This window comes from Miniopterus natalensis, chromosome 2 (assembly GCF_054644295.1).
Source record: "Miniopterus natalensis isolate mMinNat1 chromosome 2, mMinNat1.hap1, whole genome shotgun sequence".
Classification (NCBI taxonomy): domain Eukaryota; kingdom Metazoa; phylum Chordata; class Mammalia; order Chiroptera; family Miniopteridae; genus Miniopterus; species Miniopterus natalensis.
Window position 1 is genome coordinate 34,413,060 of NC_142082.1, and position 21,996 is coordinate 34,435,055.

A 21,996-nucleotide genomic window follows, 5' to 3' on the forward strand; every position below is an offset into this window, starting at 1 on the left:
ATTCATAACAGAAAGCCTTCTTCAAGAAGGGAAAGGAGTCCCTTCTACTCTACCTTCATTAATAGAAACAGTTATTAAAGCATTTTCCCCAGAATGTATATCACTATAACTTGGATAACTATAATGAAGAAATAAGACTAATACATGATTTGAGAAACTATTTCAGTTTTGTAACAGTACCTGACACGTATGTGTCAAAAGCAATCCTAACTAATCAGCATAATATTCTATGTATTTATTATTTACATTAGCTGATGATTTATGCACAGAGTTGAGTGTGTGTGGAATACCTTTTATTAAATAAGAATAAATGTTTCTGGGGCTTCTATATTATCATCACAGAATCTGATGAGATGAACCTAAAAGGTCATGTTAAAATAGAGAAAGGAAAACTTCTAAGCAAATTTATAACAACCTGTGTCCCAACTTCCATTTGCTTCCAACTGGCTCAATTCTGGCATTACCATCGGCAGCATCATGAGGCCGGCCTTGAACTCTACATGGTACTACAGAGTCTTTATCAAGCTGTAACTAGACAAGTTCATGGCTGGGTCAATCCCTAGGTTCTTGAAGACTCTCCCTGGCTCACAAAAACAGATCAGGTACTGGACCCGTCCTCCAGGAATGTCAGTGTGCTCTCAGGGAAGGGAATTCTGCTTCAACCAGAAACAGCCCACAGGGGATTGTAGTACTTTGAGTGTGTATTCAGAGTCTGCCTTCCAAATTAGGAACCAAAACAACCTATTCACCTGTCCAGAATAACTGCCTTTCAACGAATGTGAATTGGCTCTAGGGGTTCCCAGGGACTTGCAGAGCATAGGCAGACAGCGATATTGGAAGGAAGCAATTTCCAGAACCTCACTTTCCTCTAAACTCTTTCATAAATTTGATCTTCCACTTTTTCATTTTCAGCCCTCTTTTCTCATTCACATATCTCCCAGTTTACCAAAAAAAAAAAAAAAAAAAAGGTGAAACTCTCACTCATCTGTCCAAAAGAAAGGTGAACCTTTGTGTAGTGTATTGATCTGGAATGTACAGTCCTCTGGGTTGCCAAGCACAGGAACTATTCCCACATGGCTTTCTCCAGAAGGAGAGTCCCATAGGGTAGCACCTTATTGTCTATCCAAGTGACAAATTTCTGGAAAACCTCCTTCTAAGAATTCATCTACCTTAGAGTTAAGCCTTAGAAATAATTTGGTTGTCACAAGGGCATGTGTTAACATGTTATTTGAATTGAAAAATAAAGTTAGACTTTTCCTGAGAGATCTAGTTGATTGGTTTGGCAATGAAAACTGACTTCATAGGTGCCCAATGACATAAAATTGAATGGATTAGATGGATGAGATTCTCCGATGAAAGGAAAATGTAGTTGTTGATTTGTAAATGTAAATACATGGTTTTAAAAAAAGAAAATTTATGGGGTACCTGAGCAAAATTTTTAAAACTATCAGTGTTTAAGGACACTCTCAAACTTGCCCAGTACTTGTGCAGTTTGAGGGACACCCAGAGGCAATAGCATTTTACTACAGCCTGGAACACTACAAAATGAGAGGGAGCTCTTTGAGGCTCCTTAAGCTCTGTTATCCAGTGAATCTCAGGACAGAAGAGGCTACAATTAGTAAAAACATTAAGATTACTTTTAAGAATACATATTCAATCTTTAGAATAGTCATTTAGCTTTTTTCTCCTGTAAAAAGTTTTCCTCATCTCTGCCTCACTAGTCTGTGCAAGAATTAAGGACAAGTGCAAGATGTCAAATGGATAGTTTCTTTGGGTGTACTTACTTTTTTCACGAATAATGATAGTAGCAATAATAATAATAATAGTACCATGCCTGCATTATAATGTAGCCCATAAGTTAGAAAGTCAAGAATAGATTGAGTCCATGCCTATGAGTTCATGGACATTTTTCTATGCTGGGTTTTAAGAAACAACAACTAAAAAGAGAAAGAAAGAAAAAAGAGAGGAAAAGAAAAATTAAAAAAACAAAAAAGAAAAAAGAAAAAAACATTTGCAGTTCCCTCACAGCAAATGATTCAAATAGCCCTGTTCAAAATGGGGAAGAAGGAAAAGTTCCCACCACTCTCTCAGTGTCTTCTCACTCTCTCCGGAGCCTCTCCTCCCCTAGCCTCTAGGAATTTCAAGACCGGAGGAGGTGCTGTTAGAACAGTTCTCCCCCCCCCCCCCCCCCCATCATCCCAACCTTGGGTAACACAGGATACTGGACTCGATTTTAGAAGGCCTGGGCTGGTATCTGGTTCTGCTTCTTTATAACCTTGAGCAACTCACTTATCTGATCCTCAGTTCATGTGCCTTTGCTCTGCAGACTGCCCCAAAATGCCATCTGAATAATCTGTTGATCAAGCTAAGTAAAATTTAATAGTTATTACAGTGAAGGAAACTAGTACTTCAGCAGTCTTACTAATGTCTCAGAAGAGATAGTTGGGGTAGATATTTTTAAGGTTTTGAGTTTGAATTTAAGTGCCTCCAGGCTGGGAGATCTGATTGAGATTGGGCAGAGAATTCTAGATCATTTCACAATATAAAGATCAAGTCATTGTGCTGTATACCTGAAACTAATATAATGTTATATGTCAATCATATCTCAATAAAGAAAAAATAGTGTCATACTCTTCAGGATGCACAACAGGTAACAAGTACCTGAATGGACAGGTAACCATTACTGCTCTGGGGAGGGCAGCACTGTGGGTGGGGGGTGAGGAAGTAGTAATATACCTTTACCTCTTTACGGCCTTCGATGCTCTTTCTACCCAGTCTGGCTCCACATTTCAGTTATCAGTTATCAGATGGAGTTTACACTTCTGTTTTTTGCTTTTCTTCTTGATTTGGGGTGATTTTTGAGAAGAGAAAAAATAAATGATGACTTTGTGCTTCCATCTTCACTCAGGAAATCTATTTTATGCCTTTTGAATTTTTAACCATATACATGTATTACCTTTAAAAAATAAATACGACTGATTTTTAGAAACAGCACTTAAAAAAAAAAAGTTTAGGATTGATGGCCCTAGGGGGCAGGGTCTTGACCTGAGTCTTGATAAGTACAGTTATTTATAGGTGACTGGTTGACCAGCTGAGTGACCTATTGTCTAGACTCTAGAGCAAGAGGCTAGTTCCTTAGTCTGTAGTTCAGACAAATGAGTTTTGGGAAAGTTCCTGAAGCTAACAATGAAATTGCTTATTGGTTAATGGCCTTAAATTTCTGGGCAGGGATTTCCTGCAATGAATAGTGAAGTCATGTTGATGTAGAGGGCTTAGTTCTTGGTACTGATAGTTAAGCTACAGGGTGGCCAGTGGTCTCAGTTCTCAGGGGACCCACATTTCCAAATATCCATCTGCCATTTGAAACAGGATCCGCATGATTCCACTATGTGGAATTTCCTCTGAACAGGAAATTCAAGTCTACAAAGGAAAAAGTCTCAGAGAAAAAGGGCCCCAGAGTTTGGGATATTTGAACCATTGGTGAAGTCACCCTTTTCTACACATAATCATCTTTAATTTGTGTTCTTCTACTTATTTTTTAATTAATTGAAGCCTTGAGAAATAGAAATGAATTTCTGGATCTATCTGAGAATTCTTTGATGAGAAACAGTGAGGGGGACATTTTTACAGAACTTGAGAATACTGTTGCATGCTTAAATAGAGTGATTCACTTGGCACAAAGGGGCATCTGTACTGTTTTTTTCAAGGCTTATCTGGAGAGTATTGTGAGAGACAGAATATCCCACCATCTAAATTATAAAATCAAAGTTGCTATTAAATTCACTGTTGTTATGATTTCACTTATATGTAGAATCTAATGAACAAAATAAACTAGCAAACAAAATAGAAAGAAATTCATAGATATGGAGAACAGACTGACAGCTGTCAGAAGGGAGGAGACTGGGGGCTAGAGAGGAAAGGTGAAGGGATTAAGCAAAGAAAACTCATAGACACTGACAATGGTAAGGTGATTACCAGAGGGAAAGGGGGGTGAGGGGAGGTAGAAGAAGGTACAGGGGGGATAAATGGTGATGGAAGGAGACTTGACTTGGGGTGGTGAACACACAATACAATATACAGATGATATGTTATGAAATTGTACACCTGAAACCCATAGTAATAAATTTCACCCCAATAAATTCAATAAAAAATTTTAAAAATTCACTGTTGTTTTGAATTTTACTACACTGTTCAGCTCCACTAAAGAAAGCTTCCTTCAAAAGGCAGTGGATGAAACAGAAACAAATAGCAGTGCACTTTAAAACACATTACTACTGCTACTGAGATTTGTCTAATTCAAAGCCTTGAAATTAAGCAAAAATCCATTATCATTCCTGCTAGGCTGAATGCATAGAGAAATGTCAAAATAAAATAAACATTTTTGCACTATTTTTAAAAGTTCCATGCTCTTGTGGTTTACCATCAGAGCCTCACTAATTCAGACAATATCTTCATAACCTTTTTAAAAAATATGTTTTTATTGCCTAGTCGGCATGGCTCAGCAGTTGAGAACCTGCCTATGATTCAGGAGATCACTGTTCGATTCCCAGTTAGGGCACATGCCCAGGTTTTGGGCTCGATCCCCAGTTGGGGGGCGTGCAGGAGGCAACCGATCGATGACTCTCTCTCATCATTGATGTTTCTATCTCTCTCCCCCTCTCCCATTCTCTTTCTTAAATCAATAAAGATTTTTTAAATATATATTTTTATTGATTTAGAGAGAGAGGAGGAATGGGGAGAGAAAGAGAAACATTGACCGGCTGCTTCCTGCATGCACCCCAACCAGGAATCAAGCCCACAGCCTGGGCAGGTGCCCTCACCCAGCATTGAACCGTTGACCTTTTTGTGCATAGGACAACACTCAACCAACTGAGCCTCCCTGGCCAGGGCTTCATAACCTTTTTGAATGTTCATTCTGATATGATATTTGCATTCTGGTATTTGGATCTATGACAGGTGCGGTACACCTGTATTAATAATTTTTAAAGTTTAAGGAATAGCCTTTAGTTGAATGTCACTTATTACAAAAAAAATTAAATTATAGTTAATGGCATATGTAGGGTTAGTTTTTCTCTTATCACTTTAAGAGAATCATTTTTATTGACTACAAGTACAATTTATATACTATGTAAGTATAAATAAAATCACTACACACTTATTAAACTATAGGTTTTTAAATGACATTAGCTAGGTTTTCTTCCTGAAAGAAAGTACCCCTAAGACATACATTCAAGAATATTTCTGTAGCATCTTCTAAGTGCCAGGCATTTTCCTAGATTCTGGATACACAGATTACTCCTTCAGGAGTTCACGATGTTTGCTAGTAGAAAATACTTAGGACACGAGTTAGATGTAGGAGCATTCAATAATATCTCTATTTTCTGATCATAATTGTGACAAGAAAATTCATACGTACATGGTTCTCTTGTTCAGTGACTTCAATAGTTAAATTCACTTACTTAAAATGTACCATAAAATAAAGTGAACAACAGTTCCAGTATTGTTTTTTCATACCTTAAATTATATTTTATTATGCCATGAAAATGCCTTTTTAACATGAAGATAGAGGAAGAGGAAAGGGGAGATAGGAAAATGATGAGTGAACACTTATTGAGATGCACGTAGGGTGCTAAGCTCTCATGTATATTATCTCGTTTAATCTGCACAACATTCCTCTTCAGAAAAATGCTATTATGACCCCCATGCTATAGATGACAAAACTGAGTCTTAGAGAGGGTAAGTAATTTTTCCCAAGTTTACATACCATGAAAACAGCCTTGGGTAACACGTCAATCATCAGTCTCAACGTGATTTCCCAAATAGGCAGCCATATTTATGTGTCCCCAAGAACTTATGCATCTAAGTTCTCCCATTTATTGGAAGGTGACTGCGTGCTGAACACTGTGTGCTCTTTCACATGCTCTCTCCCATTATGTCCTCATAGCAACCCTGAGGATTATTAGCTGTTTTGAGATGAAGAAATCAAGGCTCGGGGAGGCTAGGTGACTTACCTGAGGCTACCCTCTCTAGTGAGTCAGGGAGTCAGAGAGCAAGAAATCAAAGCTTGGTCTGTGTGACTCCAAAGTCCATATATTAACTACCATTCTATGGTTTTAAATTATAGAGGGTTTCCTGTTCTCATGATCTGTATTGACATACTCTAAATCCCTTGATTTTTCTATGCTGCAGCTGCTTCTCAAGGTCCACGTACATGTTATGCATGATACAAAGGTGCCAGGTCAAGGGGACAATTAGAAGCTGAAACTCAGCCTCCACCTCTACCCACTCAAGCATACAACCAAGCAGCATCCCTTAGCTTGGGACAACATCCCTCAAGAAGAAGGAGCAGTATTTTTCTAATTTATGCAAAGGTGCTGTATGGGCTACTGGCATCCTTGCTCTTTGGGTCAGTTTAACTCTCTAGAACTGTAAGTCTTCAATCTCTTCCTTCTCTCTCCAAACCCTCCATAAAACTTCCCATATTAGCTGTGAGTTATCTTGGGGTAATAGATAGAACTGTCTTCATGGGAGAGATTTTGCTGAATATTGGTTGCAACTCATATCTCAGACCCTGATGGATAAGTGAACTCAGGCAAGCTCATTTCTGACTGGAATTGTGTGGTCTTCTTGACACTGGTTACAAAGGGGGCCTCATTCCTGTTCAGGCCCATATAGTCTTATAGAATATGCTCTGTCAGTATAGAAAGAGGACAGGCTTGGCAATCAGCCACACTTGTCTGTCAGTCCTCTGAGCAGTGTTGAGTCCTTTGGGAAACCTCAGTTTCTTCATCTGTCAAGTGGGGATCTAAGCAACCACATAGGAGTAAATGAGGAGTGTGCCATGAAGGTATTCACTCAGTAGCTCAATACCCAAATTTAGAATCCTGACTGCATCACTTTACAGATGTTTGACTTTAGGCAAGTTACTTAATCTCTCTGCACCTCAGTTTTCTCATCTGTTAAATGAGGTCTGTAAATTAATAGACCCTGCCTCATAGGTGAGAGTGAAACAAGTTAGTATCTGTAAAATGCTCTGTAGGTGATTTTGCACTATTAGTAGTAAGTTCAAGAGAAACCCATGGTTGACCCCAAGATTCAGGCAGTTGACAGTCACCTTCAAAGCACATCCTCAAGGGCTCACTTCAGAAGTCTCCACTGTGGTCCAGGAGAGACTGTGTCTGAGGGGCATATAATACTTTTGATAAATCAATGTACCATTTTCTGTATTGATCCCAAGTTTCTTGCTCACCCCCTGGAAATAGTCTATCAACTACAGTTTTATACTCAGTTAAACCTATGTTAGGCTTGCTAACATCTTCAAGGTATCATCAGATTATTTATTCAGATCATATGCTGGATATTTATTTTGTGGATCTACTCCCGAACTAACAACATAGGTTCATCAACAGAGGTTGGCATTGCATATAGTTGTCCGGAAGCGGTGGGCACAGGCAGCCGTGATCTATAATGTCTGAAGTGCAGCTATGACATTCTCCACTCTATTGGACATGCCAGGAGAAAAACAGTCCTGTATCAGAAGTAGGGGACTTACATAGGCTTTGGCAGGAGATGTAGTCAAACAAGTAAAGGCCAGTATCTTTCACAGGCAACTGGAAAGTAAGAGGCAAGGGCATGATCAGTGTTAACGGTAGGCCTGCTTGGCTTGAAAGGATGGAAGAGTGATTGTGAACAGGGTGTAAATTAAGATAGTTGGACAAGAGGGGCTGGTGATCAGGGCATGAGGAACAGCTGGAAGAGAGCCTGTACCTACCATCAGAGGCACCACTAGTAGAACAGTGACAGCTATCACTGAGACAAGTATGACATTGTCTTCTGCAAGGGTTGCAATTGCCGACATGAAATCTTCAGAGAACACATCACGTTGCATGAGGACTTAGCTAGGGCTGGTCTTTCATGAGCTGTAGGCTGAATGAGAGGTTTTTCTTTTGGTTTCTGGCCTCTTTGATGGCCCTGTTCTCCCAGCGGTCTCTCCCCAGGATCTGGGTCAGATGAACTTACACCTGGGCTCTTCTCTAGCCCCTAGGTCATATTTGTCTGGAAGAGAGGATGAGCCTGATATTGCAGAGATTGAAGAGATCATGGAGTTTTCTAGAGGAAGGAAAAATCAAATTAAATTCCAATGATTCCCTCCAAAGGGTCACCTCTCTTGTGCACATCATTAGCTATATGACAAGGGAAATATCTTGTCTAGACCCAGGGCTGCCAATTCCCTGAAGCTGGCCCAATTAATTGGGAAGTCTAAGGGAACTTAATAATGCAAAGCATTAGTGACTTACCTCATTTGCTTTTTCCCATTTGGCAAGTTCTCCTTTTCAAATTACAGTTTTACTGGTCAGCCTAGCAATTCAACAACTTTGGATAAGTTTGTGTCAAGTTCTCTGTGGCTCCACATACTGGGCTTTTCTAGCAAGGTACACACAGCACCACTGAGAAGGCCTGAGTACCTGCAGCATCCCCCAGGCCTTTGGGCTAGACTTGCCAACTGCTCAGTGGACTATAAGGGAAAGAAAGGTGCTGGGTGACCCTGCAGATGAGAGAAAGGCAGGCAGATGCCCCTGAAGCTGAGTTAGAGTCAGCCTCCTGATACAGCAGCAATTTTTTAGAACCAACATTTGGCAAGAATATCTTGAGGTTTTAAGAAAACAGAGTGTTGAGTATTAATATATCAATATTGATCAAACATTAAATTATTAACACCCAGTATTAAATATATTTATTAATATTTAATATATTGTAAATAGTAAGTACTAATTATTAATGTTGGGTATGTTGCTGTGACATTATATATTAATCAGATATTTAATCTACATATTAAATATTGCCATAAGTGATTCCATTAAGGCTACTTAGTTGTTGGTTTTCCTTATTAAGATCTTCATAGCACTTACAAGCTCTTGTAGACAGTTCAAAGACCATTTTGAGATACAGAGACTAAGTGGATACATGGAAATTAAGCTTATTCAGAGAACAGTAAACTAAGGAGATAAAATCTGTGGCTGTATGCGTTTGTATACAACACAAAATAGTGAAAAATTTCAAAGTGATAAAATATAACTTAATTGAAGCAAAATTTTATACACACACACACACACACATATATACATATATTGCTTTTTTAACAACCAAACTTCCATTCAACCTTTAATTTTTTTTTTATTGAGAAATAATTGACCTATAACATTATATTAGATTTAGGTGTACAAAATGATGATGTGAGGGGATTTTTATGTATTATGAAATGATCACCACAGTAAGTCTAGTTAATATCCATTACCATCTATAGCAAAATAATATATTCTGAGGTGTTTTCTTAGGTAGTTCCTGATTTGTGATAATCAAACTGTTATATTTCATTGAGCTGGTATCTGCTTTGCAGATTATTTTTAGATAAACTCCAAAGTGATTGTAATTTTGCTCCGGATTAGGAGAGCTGCTATTAAATTTTACCTAACAAATGTGGGAAGATATTTTAACATGGTTTTTCTTTTACTATTTTATAACTGGGGAATAAAGTAATAAGTAATATAGAAAAATACATATCTGTGGGAAAATTGGTTCATATGGTTTATGCAACATTTACAAAATTTCACTTTTATCGTAATAAAAAATTTAGTCTTTGTGTTGTGATTTACAATTTTCTGAGTCAGTAGTTGGGTTACAAAAGTTGAACTCCAATGAGTGGTGTGCGGTTTCAGGCATCTTATTTGTTGAATTTTAATAAATACATTAGAGGCATAGATTTCCCATGAGTTAATTTTCTTTTTTGTTAAAGTACCTACATACGATAAGCCTTCTTTTATTTTTCAATCCACAGTGAAGTTCTAGTTGCCCTAGACATGTATTTACATGTCTATATAAAAACATTTTTATTAATAATGCAAGATTGAAAAGAACTAATCTGTTGCTATTCAAGAGCCATATCCATTCACTCAGGACTGGGCTGATTCACGAAGGAATAGGGTATTCACTACGATAAAAATGCAGCTTTCTCCTCACCTCAGCGAGAGCCCATTACAGAGCAACTCACCCATCAGTATCTGCTGTCGCCTCTTCTTTGGACAAGTCGCTTCAGTGGAGTCAGGTAAGAGTCCACGCCAGGAAATACTCATCATCTATTTCCTTTACAGTTCTACCATAGTTTTACATAATTATCCCTGAAGGACTATTTTTCTGTTGTCTGTTGATATGATTACATTATATTAACTGACACTGGATAATATTTTACAATGTGCTACCTTGTGGAGTTCAAGATTTGAGTAAAATTCCTCAAATTTAATGCTCTGCAAAGTTATATTGCAGTTCTTTTAGATGGTAATTAATATCTGATGGTATCATGTAATCTAACTTTTCTATAATGAATGAAAATAATTTGAAGACTCCCAGATCTCTCTTTTTCATTACAGAATTCACAGGCTTTTCCAACACCTTTGTTCTGGAACATTAAGAAAGAAGACATGGAGAAAGAGAAGAAAGAAACCTAGGACCCCCTGCTACTGTTTCTATAAACAACTAGTGGTGTTTAAAGGCTAATAAAGCACCAAAGATCTCTCGCATAACCATAATCTTTGGGCCAATTTAAAAATATTTTAGATGGAGAAATGTCAAGAAAAATAGAGACAATTTCTTAAGACGCGATTCTCTTCCCTCAGCCTCCGTAAAAGATTATATATATATGGCTGTCATGTAAGGGGCAATTGAAATTCCACAGCACAAAGGCAATGCAAAGAAGAAGAAAAAAGAATCAATCTTTCATATGTTTTTTTTCAAAGGCTTGGCAAGAAACCAGGGGTAATATTTTTGCAACTGGGACTGTGTGTTTGCTGTAGAATATTCCCACATTTGAATCATCCTCAGGGGTCCTCGTCTTGTTTTACTTTCAAAGGTAGAGAGGACATAACATTAACCCCAACTGGGAAAAGGAAAATGCCTCACTGTAATTCTCCCCCAGGGAGCAGGAATAAAGGGATTACATATGCCTGCATAATGGAGAATTTCCTCACTCAGACAAGACAAAAGACTTCATTATTTTTCACCAGACACTTGAAACCTTGTGCCTCCCAGGTCAAGAAGCCAAGCAGGCAGACCAGTGTTTTTTATGTTAAGCCACTAGATGGACTTTCTAGGAAACTGGCCTTTCTAGTACTTGCCACGGTGAAGAGAAAGATGATGAAGACCTTAATACCACAACTCTATCGGCCTTTCCTCTAAGAAAAGCAACACCTTCCCTGAAGATCAGTGCGCTCTTTTCAATACCATTACCTTTGCTTTTTCTCTAGGGAGCAAATAAATGAACATTTTCTTCCTGAAAACATGTTTCTTTTATCTTTATGTAAGACCAAAAGACATCTAAATTCAAATGAAAAATTTTAAGTGGCAAAATATAACTTAGTTGAACATTCAAGAACTTCTTCTGAGTAGGTTCTTTACTAAAATATTGGTAACATATTAAGAGTCTCAAATTCCTTATTGATAAAACATTAAAAATCTCAAATTCCTTAGTTACTACTTCAGCTTGGTGGTAGATTGCTGTAAGACACGATATATGGAGACCATGTTCCCAGCGACAGATCAGGTCTCCCATTTAAGACATTGAAATGAGTTCATCTCAGCTTCATATTGGCTTACAGAGTTCCCCTTAATAGCTTTCACCTAAAATATAGATAAATGTTTATAAATGCTCTACTCCCAAGAAGCAATGTCTAATCCCTTTTTCATTAGTATGTAAGCGTCTCATCTGTCATAGGTGTGCAGCTCATTTTTTGGTGGCATAGTATTCCAACTTGTAATGAAATTAAGATTATTTAACTTCCCCTTTAAAAAGCATATTTCAAACACATGCTGTTTTCTTTGTGATTATTTCCATGCTTCATAAGCATGAAGTGATCAAAAAAAGAAATTAAAATATTTGATCTTCACAGAATTTCAAGGTTCACTCATTTAAAAAATATTTATTGAGCACCTACTGTTTTCTCATTCGAAAGCCATTAAAGGTATTCAAAGGAAAGAGGGAGGTATTGGAGCAGTTGATCCAAGAAGAGACTGAACAAGAGCACTGCTAAATGGAGATGTAGACTGTTTACCTTTGCCTCGGAGGTGGAGTGCTGGGATGTGTGGGGCTGGCACAGGGAACCACGCTGAGCCTTAGACACCAAAGTTGACCTCTTACCACCAAGCGAAGGTGGCCCCATTTGCCTGACTTCACTTTGGTCAGATTACGTGGGTACTTTTGGAGCCCAGGAAACGCAGAGGTGGGTAAGCAGCCTCTGCTCAGAGAACAAGAAGAGCCTGGCAGGGCCCACCCAATGTGGAAGTGGAAGCCACTGGAGTTTATGCTTGGCTCCAGTGGAACTCCGAAATCACCTGCTACACGGTTAAATGGGCCCAGAGTTGCTGAGCATTTTATTATTTATTCCCATAATTATCTAATTTAAGATTTTATTAGCAAAGAGTGTTATAAACATAGAAGAAAGTGATAGGAAAAGGAAATGAAAGGAAATGGTTTTAAGTATCATACACATTGAAATGGCTGTCTTAACCAGATTAAGCACAGGTTTTCTGATTGCAGGGTAGAGCTAAAAACCAGCCCCCACACCCAAAAATCACTGAATCATACAGAGAAGGAAGATTCCCCTACATGGCCAAAACTCTAGCCTGTTTTCGTACTATTTTCTGAATTCTCTGGACCCAGTGGGAAAGAGTAAAGTGATCTTGAGCCAAAGAGGAAAAGGGACTTGCTTTCTCACCACAATTTCAGTCACGCTGTTGGAGGAAGAGATGTCAGAGGTTTTCCAATGGCCAGGGAGTCTGCACAGAGACCTGTTTGTCTTGTAGTTAGAGGAAGGGGGTCTGGGCAGGATCCACAGAGGACACCCAGCAGGAGTGGGTGTGTTATGCTGACCCAGATTTTGGAACATCTGTAAACCCTGTAGTCAGTAGATGGAGTGCTAACTCTTCCCCAGTGAGAAGGCCCAGGCAGCTTTAGGCTGGACTGTTGGGCAGACACTGTAACCCGCAGAAATTTCGTTTCTTTAATGTGACCCTTCCTCCTTTATTTCCTTTTGATCCAAACTGGCCTCATCTGGCACCCTGACTCACCTGCCCCCTTCTCCCTTGCATGGCCACTCCCTTAAGCATTGAGCCCTCAGGACACTAAGGTTCTGACCAACATCAAATAATCTCAGGAGTAAAGCCTCAGGTCTGTTGACCACAGATACAGAGTTTCGGTCAAACTAGAGATAGCTTCTAGGACGCAGTTATGTTTTAGCTCCAGGTACAGAAAAGCAGCAAAACCAGACGAAGTGATGCCATGGCCAACATTAGGACCAGATACACTGATCAAACTACCCCTCCCCTAGTGCCAACCAGTCAGTAGAGACTGAAACCTTGACCATGACCCTAACTCCCTTAGTCATCATGATTAATGATTTTTCTCCTATATAACCCACCCCCTGAAAGCTATTGGGGAGCCAGGTCTTTAGGTATTAGCTCACCTGTGTCTCCGGGCTTGGGCTACTTCCTAAAACTAATCACTTTCTTTGCTCCAAACTCCTATTCACATCTTATTGGGCTTTGATGCTCACAGGCAAACGGACCCCTCCAACAGTCCTTTATTACAGGCAGCTTAAAGCCAGTTGCATTCTTCCAACTCAAACACAGCAGGTCAACCAATTCAAATGGATATGTTATAATCCAGGCGTATGTATTTTGTATGAAAGGTCGAGACATCTCGACTACTTCAGGGGAGAGTTGTAACAAAAGAATAAGTTACTAGGACAGTGGCTGCAGCTTAAGTCTTGACAGTTTACACAAATGGCAAGGATCTGTATATATGTCAGAATAATACCATTGTGCAAGTAAATTTTCTCAGGATGGCTTCATAATTTTCAGTTCTTTGTTGGATAAACAGTCCTTAGTATACACAACATGCAACACCTTTGTCAACTCAGCCTAACTTACAAATGTATCTTCCTATGCAACGTCATTGTAGTCTTGGAAATAAGCACAATCTCTGTATATCATTGTCATAAATTCTTGTTGTTCAATGAAATTTTCACTTGGATTTTATCTCAGAGTGGATCGTGCTGCTTATTAAACTAAGAATTGTGGTTATTTGAGCTTTATTTTCTGTAATGCATTTGCATTCATTGAGCTTGTATGATTTTTCATAGGTATTTACCATAATTATCTTCACTGGCATCAAAGGCATTTTTAGGTACTTAAATATGCACATGGTATCATAAAAGCTGCTGTTTTAAGTGTAGTAAGCAGACACAGACACAGTAATATAAATCAAAGCCAGTCTAGGTAACATATTAGGAAATATAAGTATGAAAGTGTAAAGCAGTGACAGTTGTACAAGTGTTCAGGTGTTGAATAACTACAGTGTATAAGATTTTCATATCATAAAATCATAGTATTTTAAGTCTATGCATTTTCTTTGAGATCAAGGCCTTCTCCTCAGGTTACCCATAAGGGAAATGAGCTGAAAGGTTACTCAACTAATTCGTGACAGTGTCACCTCTGGAACACAGCTCTCCTAACCCTTGTATTATTTTCCTTCCACTTGACTACTACCTCAAGGGAATTTCTGTCATTTTCAGTTGGGGGGAGCTTTCTGGAGAAGAAACTTTGTTCTCTCTCCAAATCACTCACACCACAGTTACTGAGTCACACAATTATGAAAAAGAGAACATATTTTTAAAAGTCTTCGGAGTTTTGTGGCTGCAAAGAAAATGGTGAATGATTACCTATAAGTCACAAGCTTTAGACTGAGGTTTCTCTAGGTATTAATTCCAGCTTTAGTTACTTCTCTTTACTGCTAATTTGTGCCTCTCTCTAACTTTATGCTTTCCAGTTTTCCTAGAGTTCTGCAAAATCTTCTTGAAACATATATTCCATCATCCTAGGGGCCTTGGTGGACAAATCCTTCCCTAAGGGGTTTTAATGGAAATCTCCTTGTCTAAATTCAAAAACAATGACATGATTAACTATGATCAGGTTGGCCCTACTACTCACAGAATCCCAATAGAAGTTCTCCTATTTGGGTGATGGGGGGAGGGGCAAGAGCTTTCTGTTTATTTTCCAGTCCCTCTTCATAGCTACGACAGTTCTGCTTTGTAAGTGTTCTTGACCTGAAGCCTAAAACTCCTTTTCCTTTATGATTATGTGCCATTTGCTGTATTTTGCCTGATCATTGGTGTTTCCTTAAAAATAATCAGAGTAATGAGCAGTTATGTATTATTCATCCCATGTGTACAGATCACGCATTTATCTTGGGCTACCTTTTTTCCCTAGAGCTTGCACTCGACAGCGCATGCTGAGTGGTTCATTTGAGGGGCAGCCCGCAAAGGAAAGGTCAATTCTCAGTGTGCAGCATCACATCCGCCAAGAGCGCAGGTAAATACACCAGGAGAGGAGGCTGCAGACAGACTAAGGAAAGGAGTGTTACAGGAAGTGTTCACTGTACACAGCCCTGGTTAGCAGATAGGCATGGGTTCTATTCCTTGATGCTAACAGTAATGAAATTTACAATCAGATCCAAAGATGCAAAAGATCTTTCAAAAATATTTTCCTTCATGATGGCAAAATTCTGAATTTTGTTAAATGGGATCAAAGACATTTGAGTAGACTAAAGCTTTTGCTATAAAAATAAATTTACTTGTTTTATTTAAGAAAAGTTGTTTTTTGTTTTTTTTTAAATAATGATCATTGCTTACATCCAAATCTGGTCTTGAGATGTACTGACTGATTGGTTGTGGTCCTTTTAGATCACTAAGACACGGATCAAACAGCCAGAGGATCAGCAGGGGGAAATCTCTTGAAACTCTGACTCAAGATGTAAGTTCTAAGCGATGCTTTGGATTTTGGAAACATGATTATGAAAATGTATTTAAATGACTGCTCAGACAATTCCAGCACTTGGGTCTTTCAGTCACATTGTTATATCTCCTTAAGACTTTCTGCCAGAGGAAATAAGGAGACTCTGGAAGTAAATTAAATAACAAGGTACAGAAAAGTTATGGCTAACTCTAGAAAATTCCAGACATCCCACAAAGCACATACCTTCATTAAGATAGCAACACAAAAATGACATATCCATTATATTTGACTGAAATTAAAAACATTCAAAGCATTTTATAGGAACGATTCACATTATTAACTTTGAATGCTTACTAAATTCCAAATATTCTAGACTCTAAATGCACTTTCCATTATTTCAGGGCTTTACATACTAGGAAATAAAATTTGATTTTTAAAGGAATTTTTGAGTCAAAGTCTGCATAAGATTTCCCAATAATTTCTTTGCTTTTGGACCCTAGATCATTCATTTATTTATTTACTGACCCAAGTATATATTGTGTTCATTGTAGGCCAGATTCTGTTCTTAGTGATTAGAACTAATGGGGAAACAAGACACCATCTCTGCCCTGTAGGCGCTTAAAGTCTAGCAAAAGAGATGGTGAGCAAGTAAACAAATATATAATAATTTCTGGATGATTTTCATTCTTTTTTTCATTGCTGTGATAGGTTGACTCTGTACTATAAAGAAGAATAAAATACTGTGAAGGAATGGAAGGTGGAGATTTGGGAACAAGTAATGTTAGAGGATGGGCAGTGTAGACTCCTCCACATGGGGTCAGAGCCCCAGATGAGTGAAGGAGGAAACCACATGAAAATCCAGGGCACCAGAGGAGGCATAGCCTGACTTCCAGGTTAGACTCCCCGGCAGCTCTACCATGCCAACATTACCATAGAAGTGGAAAGCGCATGCTAAGTAATTATCATGAGTGAAGCCTGGATTATAACATATGTCTTAGGCTGAGTCTGGATAACTTGGCTGAGAAAGCAACCTTGAATGTCCAAAGCCAATGATGGTAAGAGGTCTGTAGCAAGAGAAAGTTGGCAAAGCCTTACAGGTTTTTGTTTTTGTCTTTTCCACCACTTACCCCTTACTTCTTAAGAGTTTCTGGAATGTTTTTAGCATACTTCATCTGCTTTCAAGAAACTGCTATCTTAGTCAGTAAACTCTCCTTACTACGTGTTCCCGGGAAAATTAAGAATGGAAGAAGTTGGTGATGAGACACCTGATATCGCCATTACCCAAGGTGCATGGTTCTAATTAGCGCAAACATCTGTTACCTCCATGAAGTTTTAAGCCAGAGAGCTGTCTGATATGATCCACCGTCTTGTATTGTCAACGCGGAATTGTGATTGGATTCAACACGTGTCTTGTGTACTCACTACAGTTTGTGATCAGCCATAGCACATGAAGAAAACTTCTAGGTGAAAATTCAAAGAGACAACACTGGTTCAAGGGACTTTCCTTCCATGGAATTCAATAAAAATGCACTCCAAAATCAAATTAGAACATGGCTTTGAAAATGTGTTTAACTCCATGCAACAAAAGGTTCTGTTTGAATTACCTCAATTGCAGAAGTTTATTTCTTCTTCAAAGATATTTTGTTATGTGTTCTACATAGATGTATAACAAAAATCCACCCCTTGTCTTCTCCATAGCAAAAGGTCATGGGGGTTCTGCTATTTATAAGAAATCTTTCCTAATGTTTTTTCCTCCACAGTAGAAGCAATTTAAAATGGAGAGTTTCATCTTTTTCACTTGTTCCAAATGATAGAAGAGACAAACAATTCAATCTAGGCACTATTTTCTATAAAATGTGTCAAGTTATTTGAACAATGGCCCTCCATCTCCCACAGAGTGAAAAGCAGAGTCCATATCCTTCATGATCTGCTCCCCACACCCCCCTCTGGCCTCATCTCCTACACTGTTGCTTGCTTTCCACCCACACTGGCATCCTGGCTATTCCGTGTGCAGACCCACTCACTCCTCAGAAAGAACATACTTCTGCAAACATCCAGTGGCCTGCATCCTTCTAGCCTTTGCTCAAATAACAGTTTCTTATTGAGGTCTGCTCTGATCTGTCTATTTAATCTTGGAGGCCTCTAGCACTCTATTCCCTTTTGTTTTTTACCAAAGTGCTAAAACTTTTCTCACATTCTTACTTATTTTGGTTTAATTTTGACCTGTCTCCCTAACCAGAACATTAGCCCCACAAATCAGGGATATCATCTTGTGTTTTTGTTTTCATTTTATTTCCCCTTTTGCCACATCCCCAGGACTAAAACAGTACCCGGCACATAATTGGCTCTCAATAAATATTGTTAATGAAAAAAAAATCCTTTGGAGTAAAAAGACCCTCGTTAAGATGACCACGGCCATTAAGATATATATAAAATAAAGATACTTATTTCAGTTTTTTTAAATGATCATTTTGGGGTGTTCTTCAAAAATAGCACCCATTTTGATATGGCCCTTTTAATTTATTTCTAGCATTCCAATACAGTGAGATATAGAAATGCACAAAGAGAAGACAGTGAAATAAAGATGATCCAAGAAAAGAAGGAACAAGCAGAAATGAAAAGGTAAAGGGTGCTACAGTGTTTCTTGGCTCTCATTTTGGAACAGCAAACGTGCCCTTAAGCTTACTCTCCCATAAATGTCCCCTTCAAGGAAGGTGCAGGAAGAGGAACTTCGAGAGAACCATCCGTACTTCGATAAGCCCCTGTTCATAGTGGGCCGGGAGCACAGGTTCCGAAACTTCTGCCGGGTGGTGGTCCGAGCACGCTTCAATGCGTAAGTACACTCGGTTTCAGCCAGGGTTTGGCCTGAATCGTACAAACAGCAGGTGGGGTTGTCATACCAGGAAGAAGGACCGTGTAATCCTAATGGGGTCACAAAATAAACTGTGGGCTAATTAATCATGCTGCTCCTATTTGCTGAGCGGCCATCAAGGTGGGAAACAAACAAAGGTTGCAAGCAGTTTACATTTATATAAAACTCACGTTTAGAAAGCACTTAACAGCCAATTTTTATCTGTTCATTTTAACTGCTGCTCAATATGTATGTGTCAGTGTTATTAACTCCATATTTATTTTGAACACTGAAACAAAGGGAGACCGAATGACAAGGTAAAGGTCATTGCACCCATCTTCTTTTCAACTTGTAATTTCTTTGAGATCAAAATACCCCAAATGGTTTCTTTTAGAATAATGTAAAGTAGAAAGAAAGTTTCCATTACCAACTGTTACGAGAAGAAAACCCACTGGCCAGTGTCTCTATACCTACATGGTAGAAGCTTGCAAGAGGCTGGAGGATGCTGCATTTGTGGTGATTCATGCCAATTTTAGCAGACAGCCAGTGGATGAAATAGATTTTTTGTCATGCATGACTAAGTAAATATCTTAAAGACATTAAGAGTCCTGGAGGAAGTAAGAATACTTTCCCATCTGTAATTGGACCTTTCCTGATTCTACTATTTAAGTAAATTGATCTCCTTTGTTGATAATCAGTAGCATATGATATATTTGCTATCTATTATGAGCTGAATTGTGTCCACCCCCCAAAATATTTATATGTTGAAATGCTAACCTCCAGTACCTCAGAATGTATCCCAGATAAGGACTTTAAATAAGTAATTAAATTAAAATGAGGTCATTAGAGTGGACTCTAATCCAATATGACAGGTGTCCTTATAAGACAAGGACATTTGGACACAGACACATATAGAGGGGAGACTGCATGAAGACCTAAGGAGAAGATGGCTGTCCACAAGCCAAGGAGAGGGAACTGAGACAGATCCTTCTCTCAGCCGTCAGAAAGAACCAACCCTGCTGACACCTTGAACTTCTAGCCTCCAGAACTATGAGAAAATGAGTTTCTGTTGTTCAACCCACTCAGCCTGTGGTACTTTGTTATAGCAACCATATGAAACTAATATATTGTCGTAACATTTCAGGGCTGAAGAAGACCTCATCAACCATTTGGTGTCATTTGTGTGTCCCCTCCTCCAACAGAGGAGGGCGTTTAGCTCAGCAGAGGTTGAGAGCTTTGCTCAAGGACACCAGCTAGTGCATGGCCCTCTCTGATGGTCAGTCCATTGTTCTTTCTGCTGTTCTAGAAAGACCTTCACAGCTTCAAGTACCTGAGTAATAATCATTAAACACTCCCCTGAGTTTTCACAAAGTAAGGGAAGAAGTTGGCAATTTAGAGTTGATTTGGTCAGTTCCAAAGTGGGTTTTTCATCTGGAATTATCCTGTTGGTTACCTTCAAGTTAATATGTAATTATTAATTCTCCACTCCGTTTAGTGTGGTATAATTCTCCTTGTCAGCAATGCAGTTCATATGGACCAAAGATGACTTTGTTGTGATTGGGAGTACACATACAAATGCCGTTGGGGGCTTCGCTGAAGATTGGCTCCCTGAAAGTAAAAGTTAGAAATCCCCACTCCGAGAAATTCTATGTACATTACTCCATAAGATCATAGTTAAATACAGTGTGAAGTGCTCTACTGAATTTATAGATATTTAATTAAATAATTATGAGGAACGTCCTTGAACTGCTAAGGCAAAGATTTTTAACTGAGTGTTTTTAAAGGAAAGTCAAAGTTTAATTTTGTAATACCCATGTCAGAAATTGTGAAATGGAATCATTAATTCAAAAATTAAGTATTTTGAGAAATATAAACTTTACTTTCATATGAATCAACTGCAAACTCTTCTGATTTTTCTTTCATCTAACGTTCCCTGCCTTCCAAAGTCACATACAGTTAACATATATTATAATGGACATTTTTAAAGAGGGTGAAAAAGATTTAAGGTAGACGAGATGCTTATAAATACTAGGCTGCCAAGTTATAACACCATTGCTATGTTGCAGAAGTTCATATGTTTATTCTCTCTTACAGATCTAAAACAGATCCTGTCACAGGAGCTGTGAAAAACACAAAGTACCACCAACTTTAGTAAGCTTTTCAAACTCTTTTTTCCATGCACATTTGAAGTTCCCATGTACTATTTCATGTTGCATAAAAATATTTAAAATTCTCTATTTTCTTGCTACCTTGTGCCGTGAAATAAGACAACTGATGATAATTCATCAAAAAAATACCAGTCACGTTCTTAGAATCGCAGCAGCGTCTCCTCTGACTTTTAGCCACCTTTGCCGGAGAGTTTGTGTCGCTCAGTTCTGTTTGGTCTTTGGCAGTGATTTGTTGGGATTGGTGACTTACCTGGACTGGGTCATGATCATCGTAACCATCTGCTCCTGCATTTCCATGATGTTCGAATCCCCCTTCCGGAGAGTCATGCACGCACCTACTTTGCAGGTACTGCTGCTGAACCTTAGCCCCCAGCTCCCAGGAGAAACTCTGACCTGCGGTTTTCCCACTTGTGATCGCGCTGCCTGTTGCTCGTTTCAGATTGCTGAGTATGTGTTTGTGATATTTATGAGCATTGAGCTTAATCTGAAGATTATGGCAGATGGCTTATTTTTCACTCCGACTGCTGTCATCAGGGACTTCGGTGGTGTAATGGACATATTTATATATCTTGTAAGTCTGATTATTTCCTAAATGAAAAATATAATGGATTAGTAAAATCTCCCACTTTTCTTGGTACAAGAGTGAGATATGTGAGTCACGAAGGGGTAGATGCCAAAACTCAGTTGTTAAGTGGAGTGTGTCCATTATAGCTGAAGAAGAAGCATGTGTATAAAAATCTAAATTAAAAGCATTAAAAAGATTCATGGGTAGGGTTGAAATACATCATCCACTTTCATGTATATGTAAGACATACATTAGTAAGGTCTAAGGCAGCAAATCTAGTTTGCCCCCCACAATTCTTGTGGCTCCTACACTAACAAAAAACAAACAAAAAAAACCCACAGAACTATATCATATAATTGATTGATGAGCCCCTTACTGCTAAAAGCAAACTAAACTGAGAATGGTTGGACCTGTCTCTCAATTCTAAGGCACAAAATATCTGGCTAGGAAAGACCATTCAACTGTTTGGTTAAACTAATTTGAAAAACCATAGTAAACAACTCAAAGAAATTTCATTATTTTTCTCTATGCCCAAGAAGACATAAAATCAGCACAGCAAGGAGAACTATGGC

At 38.6% G+C, this 21,996-nt stretch overlaps 1 protein-coding gene across 1 annotated transcript in view; it reads left to right on the forward strand.

Moving 5' to 3' along the window:
• Positions 1-21,996, forward strand: part of NALCN (sodium leak channel, non-selective) — a 253,658-nt gene that overhangs the window by 191,241 nt on the left and 40,421 nt on the right. Inside the window, exons 18-24 of the mRNA XM_087814251.1 lie at positions 15,316-15,417; positions 15,789-15,858; positions 18,371-18,462; positions 18,551-18,673; positions 20,786-20,842; positions 21,085-21,205; positions 21,299-21,430. Of these exons, the coding sequence (XP_087670377.1) occupies positions 15,316-15,417; positions 15,789-15,858; positions 18,371-18,462; positions 18,551-18,673; positions 20,786-20,842; positions 21,085-21,205; positions 21,299-21,430 (697 nt within the window). The remainder of the gene's footprint in view (positions 1-15,315; positions 15,418-15,788; positions 15,859-18,370; positions 18,463-18,550; positions 18,674-20,785; positions 20,843-21,084; positions 21,206-21,298; positions 21,431-21,996) is intronic.